The sequence below is a fragment of the Pleurodeles waltl genome, chromosome 5 (genome assembly GCF_031143425.1).
Source record: "Pleurodeles waltl isolate 20211129_DDA chromosome 5, aPleWal1.hap1.20221129, whole genome shotgun sequence".
NCBI lineage: Eukaryota > Metazoa > Chordata > Amphibia > Caudata > Salamandridae > Pleurodeles > Pleurodeles waltl.
The window spans coordinates 683,698,004-683,717,481 of NC_090444.1; the positions used below are offsets into that span (position 1 = coordinate 683,698,004).

The window sequence follows — 19,478 nt, forward strand, 5'->3', positions numbered from 1 at the left end:
GCATATAGGACTAGAGTATGTGAACATTTGTTACGCAATAATAAAAATTAATTGTGGTTTAGGAAGCCTCCTTCCTTTGCATCCATACAAATATTAAAGGTTTCTTTTTTGTGTGTGCCATATGGGGCTGCTGTTGGTCAAATTTAGCCATCTGTTTTAAGATCTCTTGTTTAGATTCTGGGGTGTAGCATATAACAATACCGCCATACTTTTCTGTAGGTCTTATTGTTATAGAGTGACTATAGCTAATTATGTTCAATTCAATGCATTTCCCTTTGGTGTCTTTATATGGATTACATTTGGAGGGAGATGGGTTCTGGTTGCATGATATTGGAAGTGAGGGCATATATGCATGAGTAAAAATGCCCTTACTATTTCTTTGTCTATTCTTAGACATAGTAAGTGTACAGGGTAGCCATTTTAAATACATGTGCTGGACACTGGTCACTAAGAGTTCTCCAACTACATGATAGCTTCTCTGAACCTAGGGATGTTTGGTATCAAACATCTCATATTAATAAGCCATCACTGATTCCACTAATGGATTTAATCATTCATGCACCCAGAGGGCAACTTAGAGGTGCCCCCTGAAATACCTACCAACAGCTGGTGAGCTCACTAACCGGTTCTGGTCAGCCTGCCACCAACAGACGAGAATCTGACCTTCCAGGGGAGAGAGCTTCTGCCTTTGAGTGGTCAGAAACAAAAGCCAGTCTTGGTTGGGGTGTTACCCACCCCTCCCCACTGTATGACCTGCATTCCAAGGCAGGAGCTTCAAAGAAGCTCACTGCCTTGGGTATGCAAAACTGCTCTTCCTCAGAGGAAGATGCCAAACCCCCTACCACAGAGCCCATCTGGCACCCAGACAGGTGGGAAAATTAGCTATGCAGGAGCGTGTCACACTTCCAGACTGGGAACACCCTTAGGGTGGCCAGCCTGAAGTGGGCACAACTTGGGGAATTCCGCCATCTTGCATCTGGTGGAATTTAGGCACTCTAGACAGGGTGATGCCTACTCCCAACAAGAAAGTGGTAATCTAAGAGTTGTAGTGACCTCGGGGAAATAAGTAGCCCATTGGCTACTACCCTTCATCCCCCTTAACAACCCACTATATTGAGTATTTACGGGACCCCCTGATACCAGATCCTCACTGTACACAAAAGAAGTCGACAAGACACCTGTTGAACCCGGGAACCGAGGAGCATGATTGACTTGGTGCCAACCCTGCCTGCCTGCTGCACCCGACACTCAAGGAGCAACTGACCTGCCGCTGCAGTTTCCAAGAAACTGAGAGCGCTGCCAGTGCTTGGAGTGGAGGAGATGCTCCCCTGCATCCGCAGGCACCCGAGAAAGAACTGAGAGGACTGGGACTGCCAAATCTGGACATCACCACTGCACCCAAGCCTCCTAGCCCATGTGGAAGTGGGCCAGCGGTGTCAGTGTGATCCTCAGGTCATCCAGAAAAAGCCCAACCAGTGCTCGCCCACTGTGGACTTCACAACGTTTGCAGACTGTTTCTGCAGACCTCCCTACTGGCCAGGAGGGCAAAACCCAACGCCCTAGGAAACCTCTGCATCCGTCCACCCCAGACCCAGAAGAGGAGAACCAAGGGTGTCCTCACGTCTCCCCACCTTGAGAGAGCTGATGCCACTTGTTGGCTAGGTCGGACTGTACCCCCAGTCCCCGCCTGCAGTGTTCCGACGGTCCTCTCTGAAACCTCAAGGAACGCCAGTGCTGGACCCGATGCCAGAAGACACCCCTGCACCTGCGTCTTATAGGAGGAGTGGACCGATGGTGTCCCCACGTGCCAGAGGACCTCAAGGGTTCAGCCCCTCGGGGGTTCCCCAGCACTGTCCTTCCAGTACAACCCTGCAGTGACTTTGTAACCGGACCGATCCCCATAGACTTGAATGGGACACTCTACGCCGTAACACACCTCTGCACCCAGACACACCAGAGCTCCCCGAGGTGGCCTGTTGGTGTGACCTTGGACCTTGCCCCAAAAGCCCTTAAAGTCCAGGAGATTGGTCCCATAAGTCGTTGTGCTCTTCCTGGATTGCCATCTTTGTTTTCCTTCATAGGATTGCATTGCACCTTTCGGAAAAATTTACTGTCTACTTCTAAAAATTCATAGCTCAAAGTACTCGCCTGACTCCAGCAATCTTGCCATCACATTTTAAATAAAAGTATGTGTTATTTTTATAAATTGGATTTCATTATCGGTTGTGTCTCATACTTAAAACTGCATGAGTGTGTGCCTTACATACTTAGCACTACCCTCAGATATGCCTAACTGCTCGACCACACTACCCAAAAAGAGAACATTTGGGATGTCATTTGTGCCTTTGTGAATACCTCTGGGGATTTATTCGACTCTTTTCACAGTGTTCCTTATTTTGGACTCTCTATAGAAAGAGCCAGCTTTCAACAACATTCATGTGTGTTTTTGAGCACTGAGGTCTCTTAAGTATCATATTTTCAAAGGCTAGTAGTTCTGCCGACATATTAGTTTTAGAATGAATGAAGGTGGAGTGAGGTCCAAGCTTGGTTGTTCTCCTGTTGCTTTTTTAAAGTCTTTTGGAAAAAATAGATAATTATTCAGATTTGTCTGATGTAGACATCAGTCTTCTTTTGTGGGGACAGAGGAGGATCCTTGCTTAGGAATGAGACTTTTATAGATGCAATAAAGTGACTGGATGAATTTGGACTGAATAGTCAATTTGCCTTTCATCACTGTTGGGGACCCTACTGGTAAACGTGTCTGGTGCTCTCCTTGTGTAAAGTTGTACTGTTGGTCAGGTCCCAGACCTCTAAAGCCACCCTGGTTTCTTCTTTAAAAAAAAAATTAAAAAAAAAAGGCTATTTTTATTTTTTTCTGAAAGCAGATCCTGTTATGCTCGCCATGTATTGTAAGTGAGCGCAGCCTTTTTACCACTTTTTGAGATGGTAGATGAATGGATTCATATTGGTGCTTGTCACGTGTTTAGGCTTTAGTTATCTTTAAAATATTTTTTTTATTGTAAATCAAAATGTATCCTGGTGATAGGTAATTGACTTTTATAAAGGATTCAACATTAAAGACATGCCTACTAGCTTCACAGGGAAAATCAGCTGAAAACCCTTTGAAGCTGTAACCAGTGTCCACACACAAGTGCCTAAGGAGTGTAAGCAGAGAAGCACAGTTTAACAAGCATGTTAATTTTGACAAAAATAAACTGTTTCCCAGAATAGTAACAATGGGAACTTTTGAAATACTATTCTTAACATTAATTCTCCCCTAGGGTATCTTTATTAATAGGCATAAGCACTGAATAGTCCTGCCCAGCTTTTGAATCCATGAGCACTGTAAAAATACAAATTGAAATGCAAAGCTTTTTTTACAGAAAAGTCATGTTTTAAAAATAAGGGATAATTTTGGAAAGCTATCAATTGGCTACAGAGGCCAACTTTTTTTCCAAAGAATCAGATAAATTTAAATAAATGAAGGCTTCAACTTCAAAAGATTAGCCTAAACAATCTCTTTCACAGACATTTTTGAAGAAAAGGTGAGCAGAAACTGTCAAAATTGACAGGCTTTGGCCTCTAAATGTTGGGAAACTTCACTGTTCTTTAACCGAAGCCCATTCCTTCCCCAGTCAGTCATACCCTATGAGTGGAATGATTAGGTTAGTTCTAATTTTTCAAATAGCTATACCCTTTGGTGATGGTACTCCATTCCAGTTTTTTTTTCCTTATTGAGATAAGCGTAAGTAGCTCATAACTGCAGTTCCAGAGAAGAACAGAAGGAATACAGGTAAATAACTTTTCCTTCTTCTCCAGTGAATAGAGTAGTGAGACCATCTTTTCCGAAAGCTGGAGAAAGAACTTAAGAATAAAAGCCTGCTAGGCAAACAGATTTCTCAACGAGTATTATTTAGGATGTCAGTAATGGTGTGTGATTCAAGATAGTAATGCCTTGTGAAGTATGAACATGCTTCTAGGTGGTCACTTTGCATATGTCAGCAATCAGGATGCGTCTCAGAGGAGCAGCACCAAAGGCCTTGCCCCCAAGTAGAGTGTGCCTTGGGTTCACCAGACAAAAACTTCATGGCATTTTAGTATTAAAGAAGAAACAGAAAACTATCCACCTCAAGATAGACATTTGTAGTAGCTGCTCTTCAGTGTCATGCATGTTTTTCTGAAGTCTTCATTGGTACCTAGGTAAACATTTACCACCTTTTTAATGTCTAGATTATGAGCTGCTCTTTGTGCAGGGAGGGGCGCATTTTGAATATTAAAATCTAATACTACCTTTTGGATGAAACTATGGTGTGTCCTTATTTCTACCCTACTCTGGTGAAAAATGTTATAAAGTTCATGACAACATAAGGCTTGGATTTAACTAACCCTTTTCTCATTTGCTTTGTGGGACGTTTTGTTTCTAGAGTCGCAGTTGAAAGACAATCCTGCCTTTTCCATGCTGAATGACTCCGACGATGATGTGATTTATGGGTAAGTAAAATTGTTGCCATCATGTGAAGTTTCAAAATTCATACCGTACACGAAAGCCTATTCAGTTGTATAGCAATGAAGACAACCCTTTCTTTCTCCTGCATTGGGTCTTTCGCTATGTTTTTTCATCTGTTTTCTTGGTTTTCGCATAAGAAACAAAAATGACATGAAAAATAAAAAGCAAAGACAACCATACAATGTGGGAGTCCCAGGTTCACATAATATATCCTCAGATATCAAGAGGTGCAAGATCCTGCAGGTGTGGATCACATCATACATGTCAGGGTAGGCATTAACAAAAGAAATCATACAATAGTGATTATACATTGGAGCGTGAACCAAACCATCTAGCCAAATCCTTATTGGGGAACACAGCATTTAAATATTTGGTTTCCACATTATTCATGAATGAATAATTCGTTCATGCATGTCACCCTTCATCATCTTAGCTACTATCAGAACTCAAATCACCCTAATCATTAAACTTATCAAGCAGCTGTTCCCAGCCATTATCTATTCCGCCGCTCCCTCATCAGTATGGGACAGGCGCATATGTTATTCTTCTGCCGCTCCTCATTCAAGTAAATCTCTCAGCCACTGGTGTACCAGCTGCACCCTAGTCCCCTAGATCCCAACCACACAACATTCGGCAAGAAGAAGAGCAAGCTGAGTAAGTTTGCAGGGAATCTTACGCCTCTGGCAGTGCCACCACACACAACAGGCATACTATCGGAAATAGAGGAATCACCAATTCGGTAGCCCCTTTTGACCCTGTGTACCACCACTTTACAGAAAGTCTGGATACCGGCACACATCCAAGCCAGGTGCAAAAAGTTGGCATCCTCTACTCAGTGCATGCATCTAGCTCCCCTGAGGGGATTCACTCTCTTCATTTTGTAAAGTGTCACATAGGTGCGTTGTAAAAAACTGAAATGTAACAACTTGAGTCTGTTGTTGCAGGACACCGAATGCACTAGTTCTAACATATGAGCCCAGTCATTGTTGGAAATTGGCCTCTCCAGTTCCATCTTCCAAGCTTGTTGTTCCGCATAGGATTTTTTCAACATATCCACCCGGAGTGCTTTATAAAACAGAATGATCAAGTGCTGCCCCTCTCCCCACTTGAAGGAGTCCTCTAAGCACCCTTGAGGCCGGCGGCGTAGCCGAAGTGTGTCACCACACTTCCCTCACAACGCTTTCCAGTTTTGGCATAATGCAGAATGTGACTGGGAATACTCCAAAGGTGTCCTTCTGAAAAGTGAGGAAAAGCTCCCCAAGGTAAAGATTACCTTCCTCCTGACAGCCCCCACTCTACATTGCTAAATAGGCATGTTCTTATCAGTGGCTCGAAACAGTGTGAGGTCCCAGATCCACAATTCCCTTTTGAAGGGAGCTCTGTGAAGTACTTTCTGTACCACCTTTTCCCAGATTTCTGCTGTAGTCTTGACCAAATAGGGGACCGAGAGGTGGGATCTCCCCTCCCATATCAACAGTTGAGCTAATGTGCCCTCTCCACGCATGCCCCTAAACAGCCTTTTCTCCTAACTATCAGACTCGGCCAAACACCTTGCAGCATGTTGTAACTGCGCTGCATAATAAAACGGCTGCAGGTCCGGGACTGCTAGCCCTTTATCTTCCAAATCCCTCCTGGATGTAGATACCACCACCTTGCTGCAACGGCCAGCCCAAATCAAGGAGACCAACAGGCGGTCTGTCTGCAGAAGAGTCTAGGCTGAAGAAGAAAAAGTCCAAACAGACTTTGTCTTTGCCTTGGCCGTCGACCGACGAGGCGACTCGGGAACGTCAACGTTTCATTCACGGTTCTGCGAAACTGATGCCAGGGCCAAATCCGCGCCTTCCTCCCTTTCTGGAAGCCGGAGGGACCCTTGCTCACCTTAGTTTTATGAGGCCATGTGCCTTGTATTTGAGCGGGCGGCCCGACCAGAGCGCCCGTGGGGTCAGCAGAGGCCCCATCAGGTTCCATGCTGGTGGCTTCTGCCTCTGCTTCGATGGGGCCTCATGAATCCTGAACGGTACTGGCCTCACACAGTCTGCCTTCTCAGGTGCTGCTCCCGTTGTCCACACTTTCGGCGCCACCTGCGATTAGCCCTATACTAATCACCAATGAGCCGGACGCATCGCACAACGCCGATTTCAGTGGTGACGACACCTACAAGTGCCAGATCCATGTCTTAGAATTTCCTTGAACAGCCAGGCACTGGTGAAGAATGGGAGGGGTCTTTCGACCATATAGAGACCCACATGGAACCTCTGGACTGGGTTGAGGAATTAGGAGAGGCCAGTGGACTGGACACCTCTCCAGATACCGACATGCTCTCTCCTCCTAAAGTGGCTACAGAGGAGGGTGTGTAGGAATGTGCCACTTTTGGCATGGTTCACCCCCCCCCCTCTCCCCCACCAACCTTTTGCCTGGAATTAATGCTAACTTGACTCTTTGTGTGCTGGGATCCTGCTAACCAGGCTCCGGCACCATTGTTCTTTCCCTAAACTGTACCATAGTTTCCCAATTGGCACATCCCTGGCACACAGCTAAGGCCCTTGTAAAAGGTACCAGTGGTACCAAGGATTATGTGACCAGGGATGGTCCCTAAGGGCTGCAGCATCTATTGGGCCACCCTAAGGGGCCCCTCACCAAGCACCTGCACACTGCCATTGCAGATTGTGTGTGCTGGTGGAGAGAAAAGGGCAAAGTCAGCATGGCACACTTTCTGGGGTGCCATGCCCACAAACCATTGCCTGTGGCATAGGTAAGTCACCCCTCTAGCAGGCCTTACAGCCCCAAGGCAGGGTGCACTATACCACAGGTAAGGGCATAGCTGCATGAGCAAAATGCCCCTACAGTGTCTAAGTCCATTCTTTGACACTGTAAGTGCATTATGGCCATATTAAGTACATGGGTTGGGAGTTTGTCATTATGACCTCCACAGCTCCGTGATGGCTTCACTGAAGGCTGGTAAGTTCGGTATCAAACTTCTCAGCACAATAAACCCACACTGATGCCAGTGCTTGATTTATTGTACAATGCACACAGAGTGCATCTTTGGGATGCCCCTGTATTTTACCCAACCCTTTAATGTAAGGCTGACTAGTCTGTGCCAACCGGCCAGTAACTGACAGGTTTCTGACCCCAAGGGGTAAGCGCCTTTGTGCTCCCTGGGGGTCAGGAACAAAGTCTGCTCTGGGTGGAGGTGCTTCACAACTCCCCCGCAAGAACTGTAACACTTGACAGTGAGCCACAAAGGCTCAGGCCTCCTGTTACTGTGCCCCAGAGGACTCCAGCTAGTGGAGATGCCCGTCCCCTGGTCCGAGCCCCACTTTTGATGGCAAGTCCAGAGGGAAAATTAGGAAAAAGAAGTGGCCACTACGGCTGGGACCACCCATAAGGTGCAGAATCCTCCATCTTGTTTTGGACGATAGGGACCAATAGGGTTAGGAATGTGCCTCCCTCCGCAAAGGGAGTGGACACAAGAAGGGTGTGGCCACCCTCAGGGACAGAAGCCATTGGCTACTGCCCTCTGACTCTTGTAACACCCCTAAAACCTAGTATTTAGGGGCACCCCTTAACCTTGCTTACCAGATTCCTGGCAACCTCAGAAGAAAGAAAGACTGCTATGCCGACCCCAGCAGTGAAAACTCCAGATGACAACTGACTTGGCCCCAGCCCTCCCGGCTTGTCTGCAGCTTCAAAGACCCCTGCTCCAAGAAGGCGACGCATCCTGCAGGACCAGGGACCTCTACAAACCACCAGAGGACTGCTTGCCCATCAGAGGACCAAGAATTCCTGAATACAGCAGCTGTATCCAGAAGAAACCCTCTAAAAGGACTCCAGAAGCACCCCAGATCCGTGAACCCTGCCCACACTGCACCGGACGCCCACGACCCGAGTCCAGGTGGCCCACCAGTCCAGAGAAAGTCCCCAGGCGATTCTGACCTGGAGTTCACCCTGGGTTGACCCCTTCAGGCCAACACAAAGACGCCTGCAGCCTGAATCCAGAGGACCTCCCCTGACCACGACTGGATCCAACAAAGATACCCGACGTCCAAGGAGACTCCTGCACCCACAGCCCCAACTTGGTCTTGGGGAATCTGGCCAGCAATGTCCAGCAGGCACCTCCCTGACCTGTCCAGCCTTTGGTTTCCCGGAACCAACCCCCTGGACGCAGCCTGCAGCATCTTTTGTGACCCCTAGGATTCCCCTACTGAAAAGCATGGAGCGCCCATCTCTGTGTTTGCACCGTGCACTCGGTGGCCTCTGTGACCCTGAGGGTGTGTGTTTGGTGTGAACCTGTGGCCCCACCTCTGGTGCTGACCTAAATCCCCCAGGCCTATGTCTTGGAACCACAGGTACTTAACTGCAATTTGCTTTCCAACTCTCATCCCCAGTCCTCATAGGATTAATTTGTAAATCCAACACCAACTTTGACCTCCGCACCCCTCTGGCCTTGTGCTGCTGGTGGTGCACTTTTGGGGTCAGCCTAAACTGTGACCTGTGGACATCCTAACCCCCGAAGACTGGAATCGCAAGTCATATACTTACCTGTTATCTGTGTTAACACTTCCCACCGCCCCAGGACTCTATTGACTCCTATGAAAAAATTAATTGTCAGCTTTTGAAATTGAAAAGCGTTACTTGTAAACTGCTTTAACTGCAAACACCAAGCAAAGTACATTTGAAACATGTGCTTGATGACTATTGACAACCTGCATGAAAAACCTTCTGGTTCTAGAACTATTGGCCTGGAGTTAGCCATTGAGTGTATGCCCCATTTCATACATTGTGTGTACAACAAATACTTTGTACTACTCTGTGATAAGCCTACTGCTCGACCACAATGCCACAAAAGAGTGCATTAGTATTATCTACATTAGCCTCTGTTAAGCCTCTGAGGAACCCAGGGACTCTGTGCACACTACACCTCATTTTGGTATACAGTTTCTTACAGTTAGTGGACTGTGATTGAGTCAGAGACAGACACCTGTCACTTCCCCAACCAGAGTTTACAGTAGTGATGGATGTGTCACTTTTGGGATGGAGCAGCCATCTGGGAGAGGTGGAAATCAGAGGCCTCTGGTCTGCTGCAGAATCCGGACTAGATATCATCTTACTGGAGCTCTGGGCGATGTAACTAGCATTGAAGGCATTTCTTCCTGTTGTCAAAGAGAAGACAGTATGTGTGTTCTTGGACAAACCACCGCAATGTGGTACTGCTACAAGCAGGGTGGTGTGGGGTCATGGACCATTTGTCAAGAGGTCTTGCATCTCAGGACATGGCTGGAACAGCTGGACATATCCCTGGTGATTCAACACCTGGCAGGTTCTCTGAACACCAGGGTGGCCAAACTCAGCCATCAATGCATAGCGGGTCACAAGTTGCATCTCTATCCGCAGGTGGCACAAGGATTCTTTCAGCAATGGGAAGAGCCTTGGTTAGAATGTCAGCAGTATTGCGCGTTGCAGTTTCCAATGTGGCATTCGCTTGGCGACGCATTTCGTTACGAGTGGAGCGCAGGCCTCTTGTACGCCTTTCCACCCATACCACTTCTGCCCAAAGGTCTCAAGAAGATCAGGAATGACTGGGCCCAAGTAATCCTGGTGGCTCTGGACTGGGCACGGAGAGTCTGGTATACTGAGCTCCTGAAAATGAGCATCGATCCTCCGATCAGACTGCCCCTTCGGGAAAATCTTCTATCGCAGCAGCAGGGGAAGATTCTCCACCTGAACCTGTCAACTCTGCACCTTCATGCATGGAGATTGAGCGGCGGCAGTTGACAGCCTTCCTTCAGAAATCTGTAAAGTTAATCTGCCAGCCAGGTGTCTCTCAACAAAGACAGTATACACCTGCCGTTGGAAACGCTTTGTAAATTATTTTACAGAAAGATCTATTGATCCTCTTTCTGCTTCTCTTTCTGACATTCTTCTCCTTATTTTGTCCCTTGCCCAGCAGGGCTCTGTATTGTGAACTCTAAAGGTTATCTTTCTGCCTTGTCAGTTTTTCTTCTTCTGCCCGATCAGCCTTCAGTATTTAAGTCCCCTATAGTAAATAGATTCCTTAAAGGGCTTGTAGCTATGATTCGTCCTATGCCCTTTATCATGCCTCACTCACCTATCTAATGTGCGCCCCCTATGAGCCTTTACACAATTGTCCCCTCCAGCTGCCCACCATAAAGACAGCCTTCTTAGTGGCAATAACATCCGCTAGGAGGGTGAGGGAGATTCAGGCTCTCTCGTCAGAATCTCCATATCTCACCATGTTCTCACAGGGTAGTGCTTTGCACTTGTCCCTCTTTCCTCACTAAGGTGGTGACCCCATTTCACCTGGGTCAGAACATCACCCTGCCCACTTTCCTTGCTCCACCGCATCCCTCCAAGAAAGAGGAGCGACTCCATCGACTGGCCCCAAAAGAGCGTTATCGTTCTACCTTGACCCCACAAAAGAGTTCTGGGTGGATGTGCAACTCTTTTGTGGGGTACGTGGGAGAAACGAAAGGTCAGGCAGTGGATAAGCGAACCATTTTGCACTTGGTCCTTCTCTGCATAAAAATATGCTACGCACTTGCCAAAAAGCAGCCTCCTAATGGCTTGAGTGCTCACTCAACCAGGGGAAGAGCTACTACAACTGCATTAGCAAGAGGTGTACCAGTCCTGCACATCTGTCAGGCTGCAAAGTGCGCGTCTCTGCACACGTTTGCCAAACATTACTGCCTTGATAGTCGGGTCTGCAGAAATGGACGTTTTGTCTGTTCGGTCCTACAGGACTTTTTAGTTTGAGAACAATTTGTCCGCCCCCCACCACCAGGAGGTTATGGCTTGATTATCTATTCTAAAGGTAAGAAATCTGCAGCTAAATAGTCTCTACCAGATAATGCGTTACCGAAAGTAAGTAACTTGTTCTTCAGAACACAAGTGCTCAAAGCCTGTCCTCATTTAGGTGCCTATGAGCTGCCTCAGTGTGTCTGAGACCCATATGCCCAAGTAACAGAATCCCTCCATTTCCCAGTGAAGCCCTATATCCGGGAGCTGATCTAGTGGCTTCCCAATCAATACCCCCCACCCAGTCCCAAAGGGGAACAAGAGCGATTTCTGAATGTTCACTTTGAGACCGAAGACCTCCCAAAAGATGTCAAGAATTGCATCAGCAAGGGTACCGACTCTCCAGGAAATCTTACATAGACTAACGCATCATCAGCGTATAAGGAGACAACATGGGTGGAAGTGCTCACCAGACTCCCTCCAAGTTCCAATTCTCTGTATAACAGGGCAAGGGGCTTGATCGCAAGTGCAGAAAGGAGCAGTGAGAGAGGACACCCCTGTCTGGTCCCCCTACCTACCACCTATGCCTCAGAAAGATTGCCATCCACCTTGACAAGAATTCAGGGGTTGGTGTACAAAAGCTGTAACCAAGCACAAAATGTGGGTTCAAATGCTATACTTCTTAACACTGCCATCAGATAACTCCATTCAACAGTATCAAAGGCCTTCTCTAAGTCCAGAGAAACCAGTGCCATCTCGCTCTCATCTCTCAAGGTTTCATGCAGGACATGAGCAAGTCTACACAGGTTAAAAAGTCGTACTATACACCGGCATAAAGCTGCATTGATCTTCATAGACCAGCTCACTTATTAACCCGTGCAATCTAGTTGCCAATGACTTTACATATTATCTTAACATTGCAATTAGGCATGGTGAGCAGCGTATACGAGGAGGAATCTGCCGAGTTACCCCATATGACACACAATCCCTTCGCTCATAGTCTCCGGTAATGCACCCCTCTCCAGCCCGTCAAGGAGTAATTTCCAGGATCTTTCGTTATTTTAACAGAAAGATAAACCATGTTAACATTGGCCATAAGCGCAATTGTTTATTACGCTTGCAAAATGTAATGTTTTGCTCATACCATACTATGAGTAGAAAATTGCTTGTAGGAGTCATTTGCATCTGGTGCCTTCTGCACGTATCTTTAACGACTTTTGAAAGTAGGGTATGTCCTTTTGTTACAAATTTCATGCTAAATACTGTCAAATAAAGGTTTCAGTTTTTCACGAAAAAAATGTGGTTTTGCACACTCCTAGTTAAAATATCCCTGAAAATACATCTAGTAGCACGTCCTCATTTGGAACTGGCCAAACCTCATCTGGTGAGGGGAACGTGCTGAGCATTCCACTCCTCTAGAGGCGGCTATAAACCAACATTTCAACTGCACCTCAAGTGTGAGTGAGTCCTAGGCAGAGTAGTAAACTCTCTATTTCTTGTGTTTTTTGCCTTCACTAGTTAACCTAGACCAAACATGGATTCAGCTGCCACACTTTGTGATGAGTTGTTTCTAGGATTTTCTCTGGGGTAAGGTAAATCGTTTGCCTCACAGTGAGAGGCTCTCCTTTCAAGAATAAAAAAGTATCTGCACGCGGCCAAAATAAATTATTTGTGGATGATCTACAGCTGCAGTGCCTCTACTGCCGACACAAACAAGCACAAATCTTTGAATTGTGATACTCGCATAGCCTTTACATCAAAGATACTGCGTGACCGAGAAAGAGTGTTGGGCTTATTTCTTCTTTAGTGTGGGAAACGGAGTGCCCCGGCGGTCCTTACGGATATTTCCAAGAAAGCTTAGAAATGAAGGCAACAGGGTATGTCTTTAGGATTGGAAGGGGGTGCCTTTAAAGGGTGCTTTACTTTACAGGCGAAAACAGTTGTGTATTTTGCATGTCTGTACTTCCAAGACGTCAAAACACATCTTGAATGTTCCATGTAGAAAGTGGCACAGATATCTTTTACTGTCAGCACTTTCCATCTGTCCTGCCTAAAACCTTGTCAACTCCTAGAACTTACTACCGGTTGAGGATGCACACTTGTCTGCTTTAAGGTGTTGCTCAGGGGATGCCCTTAGCAACAGACGTTTTCAAAATATAAAAAAGAATGCTTTGAATGACTAAAGTGTGTAATCTCTGTTTTCCTTTCAGGAGCGACTATGAGGAAATGCCACTCCAGAATGGCCAAGCTATCAGGGCGAAGTACAAAGAAGAATCTGATAGTGACTGAACTTCAGAGAGACGAGATAGGATCTGCCAGAGGAAACTCGTTGTTGAGGCTTTCCTGTCAGGACCACTTCCACGCTTTGTGCAGATGTCTGCTAGCGCTTGGAATACTTTTTCATAAAAGAAGGATTTTTAATAGCTTGTTTACTGGACTATCAAGAACTGAAGGAACCCCTTCTTAGCAGGACGCATTAGAAAGACTTAATGCTAAGTAAATATATGTAATTCTTATTCCACATCAGTTTGGAAGTAGCATACGCTCTGGCATCGGAAGGATTTCAGCAGTTGCTCCGACTGATATACTGTAGTCTTTGGACATCTTCAAAATGTTTGTGTTTTCTGAGAATTACATGCAGCATTTTCTTGTGGGATTGTTTTGGTGGTATCAGTTTTTGTTAAAATGTCATATCTGTTTAAATGCACACACAAAAATTGACACTGCTCATTCACATGGAAAATTAATTTTAATCATAACAATTTTGGATTGATATTTGTGTTCAAAATATTCTTCCTCTAGCATTCCGTTTCGGTTATTGAGCACAGACTGGGGAATGACTTAGATAAATTGCACTGTTTTGAACAAATTAATATTGCAAATTGTACATAGAATAGTGGAAGTCAACATTATAAAATGAACGGCCTTTTCTGTTCGTAGAAAAAAAATAACGGCACAGATCATTTAAGGTTGAAATCGGTTTGGCACAGGTGCAGACTTCGAATGGGGTGTGCCTTGTGCCTGGCGGACCCAACTTGATTTTCCCCTCAGACTTAAATGCGCTGGTTTTGTGTATTTTAGCAGCGGAAAGCTCGATTTTTGCGGATTGTTCGGCTGAAATTGAGTAAGAAGACAAATACATAGGAAAAGGGAAATATGACAAACTATTTTTATGTATAGCTGTAAAGCACTATGTTTCAATTTACTTTGGAGGGAGTAAGGAAGGTAGGTCACACAGTAGAAAGAATATAATTATATAAAACCCTGTGTAAATTAAACAAAAACAGCCTTTGTGGCACAAGTTGTAAATAGAAATCATCTTTCCCAGGCTCCCACCTTCTTTGCGTGATTGCAGTTTATAAGTAATTTATTAAAGGGTAAAATATCTCTGGTCCTGGAGTTCAAATAGTGCAGGTTTCAGCTGGGATAGTACAGCTGCTGTGCAGTTTTCTAGAATAAGTGTAGAACACACTAATGTGAACTGGAAGCAGAGAAGTGGGTGTGAAGCCATTACTTTGGTGAAGACCTGGAAACCTGGGTTGATTGAAGGATGTGTTCAGTCAATGACCCTCAACGCCACTCCAGCGTCCATAGTTTGTTTACAAGCTACTATCCGTACACACATTTCCTCAGAAATGTGTACATCCGCACAGTGCTTTAGTGATGATAATTTTTAGCTGTTGCATACCTCATAGATAAAGTTGTCTTTGTTAACTGGGCAGTGCATTTACTTTTTTATAAAACTCTGTTGCTGCTTCCAAAGTGTGCCAAATGCTCAAAAATCTTTGTTCAGATGTATTGTGCTGCTCTGTCGAAATGTCAGTTAGCTGTTGTGATTAGAAATGGTAAACTTGCTTTACATGACATTCTTTGAACAGCCGTTTAGCTGCGCTGTACTATTGTTCCCGAGATTGCTGCTGCAGTCTCTTAATAGTACATTTATGTCCTTCCCGACTAGGACATTTTTGCTTATACACGCGGTTTCAAAATGTGCTGTTTTTAAAACAATATTGTAAATCACAGAATGATATGGAAACGTGGGAAATTTTCAATATTAGTATTTTTGTTATGCCAAAGAAGTGCACATAACGCATGCCTCGCCGTACTTTAAATTCCACTGTAGTCCTTCCAATGGTTATTAAAATGTCTCTGATCCTCAAATGTTCCAGTCTGGGAAATAGGACATGCCGTTTCTCTCTGTAAGTTGGTATTCTTTGTTTGTTCAATGGTTACGCCTCTTCTAATGATGTTCGTTCTCAGGTTGTGGCACTTTATATTTCCTTTCTTTCTCGCTATGTAAAATTATGTTAAGTGAAGTATAATCTTATCAGTGAAATGTATGGCAGAAATAGTTTCAGCTGCAAGAAATTTGTGAAATCCTAAGAGTTTTCATAAATATCTGGTACATTGTCTATTATGGTGCAGCAGTCAGTCATGCCAGTAGAGGTTCTTTGAAAAAAAACATTGTATCAGCGTGAGCATCGATGAAAATAAATGTGCCCCCAATAAACGTTATTGGACACAATAACACTAATGTATGTGCTTGCTAATATTTAATACTACATCGCTAAGGCAGTTGTGACATTTTTACCATAGTGGAGTCTAAATAACCAGAGAAATCACTTTCCAGACAAACAGCTTGGCCATATTCAAAAGGATTATTTCATGAGATTTTTATCTCACTGCCTGAATTTAACCTAGTTTACTTCTGGTTCTCATTATTAAATATTTTTCCTAACTTCCATACCTGCAAAACCAACATAGTTTAAATCGTGCATTCAGATCCACAAAGAGTAATGCTATTTATTTCCTTCGTTGAGGGAAATGTTGCATCTTGATCCACTCAAGGCTGAACATCTTGCAAATCATGGCCCAACACCATACTCAACAAAAATAATTGATACATTTTATATTGAGTTGTACCCAGCAGTACATATATTTTTAAATTTAGCTTCAGGTGCTAGTCACTCGTCATATTTGAATTTTATGTCCCATCTATTTTAAAACAAGTTTGTGCAGACCTGCAAGTATTAAAGACTGAAGCAACTGTGAGAGTTAAATTAAAACTCAAACCCGTTTGCTTCTTTTTCGGTCCAGCTTAGGAAACTAAAGGTAGTTCCCTATCTTTAGGTCTGGCGCTGTTCCTTTTTACCGATCACAATTACAACACCAGCAAAACTCAAATGTGCCCCTCAGTTGTCAGTTTGTGTAGATTGTTTTAAGCAGATTAGCTCAATTAACGTCCATGCAGGGTTAGAAAAATGACGTCTTTTGCCATGTTGCAGCTAAGTCTCCAACCATAAAATTGATGTTGCAACTGCTTCACATATTTTTTTTAAAAAAAGCGTTTTTATTCACAGTGAGTTCCTCAGTGCATTCAACTTAAGTGATGGTCATTGTGGGCGTGGCTTTGGTTCCATAGGCCCTCAGTTGATTGCAAGCATGCTTTGTCTAGTGCAATTATTTTTCGTGACTGGCACAAGGGAAAACAATGGGCAGACTCATACCAACCTCCTACAGTGTCGGAAAGAGTGTCAGGAGAACTCTCAATTCATCCCAGAACATTTAGGATTTTTATGAAAGTCATAGAACACCATTTTGACCAATGAATAATGTTGTTTGAGTTTTGAATAGTTTTTCCAGTTTTACAACCATATCATTTCATCTGTACATTTCACACTTGCATAAAAAACTAAATGTGAACACTCCTAAATTGTTTAAATATTGCTGTACACAAGAGTGATGGAAACGTGTACCTTACTATAATTAAAAAAAATTGGAGCCTTGCTAGTTACTTCTCAATGCCCAAGCAGTTCATTCTGGAGAGCTGTGTATGCATACAGTTTTAACAACGAAAAAAACAAAATGTATTATCACTGGGAGTCTTATAAGAGAATTTCTAAGTCTAAAGCATGCATGAAAAACTTGAGTATTTGCTCTTTTTAATACATTATTTTGTGATGTGGTTTCTGTTTACCTATACCAGTGCACTGTTTTGTGTTCATCACTGCTATATTGTCATTGCTACAGGCAAACTTTTCAATGTATTAAACTCTGGAGAGTGGAAATAGCTACTTTTAGGATTTTTCTTTAGCTAGTTGCACATTTGGCACAGAAGGATATCACATTACACAGCATGTTGATGCCAATGAATTTCAGCCAGGTTTGAAACTTTTGTGTAAGATATAATGCTAACCTTTCTATCTACAAGGCCATGAAATGCACATGGGACAATATTCACGTTGACTTTTTAACACAAGTGATAAAGCTTTGGGTAAAACAAGTGAAAGTGTGCATTTGAAAGAGAGGACCTTCTCTATTAAACAACAATTTGTTCTTGGTGTCTTGGAAAGTTGCATACTGTTTCCCATTCGATGGGTAGATGTTTTGTTACTCCGCTCCCTAGCAGCAAAGAGCACAAAATAGAGTTTTATTGGTCATAGGTAAAATAGGCTGTGCTGCTTCATGTTCTCATAAATGCCTTTGTGAATTGGCCTCGTAATTCATTACAGTGATTTAGTTTGGCCTCTTTGTGACAATAGATGCTTAGTTATCATTTGCAAATTTAGTTTTTCTGTTCTCTGAAATTATTGTTTCAACCCCAGCACTTTGGAGGCAGTGATCTTTGGTTAAATTGCAGATATAGGTAGAACAATACTATACTATGATACTGAAAATGTACATGTACCATACAGGTAGAATGTGCCAGGCATGTAGCTAGGGAAGAGGCAGAAGACAAGGGATCTTTAAAATCTGTATGTGCGTGCATATATGAGTGAGAAGAGCAAATTGTTAATTTTTAAACGCTATCAAAACATAGGAAATGAGAAAATGGTTAATGACTGTTTACATCTTGCAAATCTTCTGTATATTGAAATTTGGGTGAATATTCACAATAATGGTAAATATGTTAATAAAATACATTTTAAACATATTTTAATGGCAAGTGCACTTTTATTCCAAGAAATAATTCAAAAACATAGATACAATTGAAAAGTGAAAGTATTTATGTACTTTAAAATGTATATCTCTTAGCAAACTGTGTAGTCGTGTTCTCAAAGTATTTTATTTTCTTGCTTCAGTATGAAGTTTTAAACCTGCTGCTAAAGCATAAGTTACTAAGATTTGGTAACACTTTTGATGTCATGTGTAGCTGCAGATACACATGCTGTGCATAGATCGCCAACTAGTGTTGGGCTAGGAGTGTTACAAGTTGTTTTTCTTCGAAGAAGCTTTTTTCGAGTCACAGGATCGAGGGACTCCTCCCGGTGATAGTGCGCATGGGCATCGACTCCTTTGTTAGATTGTTTTCTTTCCGCTGTCTGGTTTGGACGTTTTCCCTCTCACTCCAGGATTTTTGGTTCAGTACTTCTCTGAACTTTCTATCCTTTCTCTTACCGTCGGTATAGTTTCAAAAGTGGTTTCCCACTGCACTCGATCTGATCGTACCGTCAGAATCAGTTACACGACCTTTCTGGTGCCTGCGCCCATCTTAGGCCTCTTTGGGCCTACTGCTTCATAGGTTCATGGATTGGATTACATTCCGATTCTGTCACCGATGCCACCCAAGTTTCCATACACAGACCAGCATTTGGTGTGTAATCTCTGCCTTTCTCCAGACCATCGTGAAGAAAGCTGTGAGGCGTGTCGGTCTTTTCGATCGAATAAAACCTTATGTGATCAAAGAGCAGGGCGATTGGAGATGGCGTTGAAATTCACAGAGTCCACCACCCACATCCTTGGAGAAGAACAAGAACAAATGGCAGTCGCTGTTACAGATTCAGACTCTGAGCGAGATTTGGACGAGGACAACCAGGCAAGATCTGCAGCGCAGTATGTGAAACACCAGCCCCTACCCCAGCAAGTAAAAAAACACGCAAGTCCTTGGGTGCACCACTACTTCTTAGCCATGGTCCCACCTGAAAACAAACAATCGTCGACCGACCCTCGGGTTCGGTGCCAAAAAAGGCTAAGACACTCCCCAACAGGCTGCCACACCTGTTTCGGTGTCAGGGTCAAGCCGAAAGATACAGGCTTCCACCTCAGAATCGTGTCGGCGCCCTGCTACATCGGAGCCAAAACAACCGCGCTCCTCTTCGGAGCCAAAACATCGGAGTCCACCTTCAGATCCGAAAACATCTTCCTTAACAGAGGAAACTGGAATTTTGACTCAAATGAAGCATACTGCCAGGAAATTTATAGAACATTCTTTTAA

General features: G+C 44.0%; 1 protein-coding gene across 2 annotated transcripts in view; it reads left to right on the plus strand.

Moving 5' to 3' along the window:
- The window catches only part of TMEM181 (transmembrane protein 181), a 373,980-nt gene extending 355,783 nt beyond the window's left edge, over nt 1–18,197 (plus strand). For both annotated transcript variants that reach the window (XM_069234585.1, XM_069234586.1), the window contains exons 16-17: nt 4,425–4,491; nt 13,474–18,197. In XM_069234585.1, the coding sequence (XP_069090686.1) occupies nt 4,425–4,491; nt 13,474–13,552 (146 nt within the window). In that variant the 3' untranslated portion in view covers nt 13,553–18,197. The remainder of the gene's footprint in view (nt 1–4,424; nt 4,492–13,473) is intronic.
- Nucleotides 18,198–19,478: the final 1,281 nt, after the last annotated feature.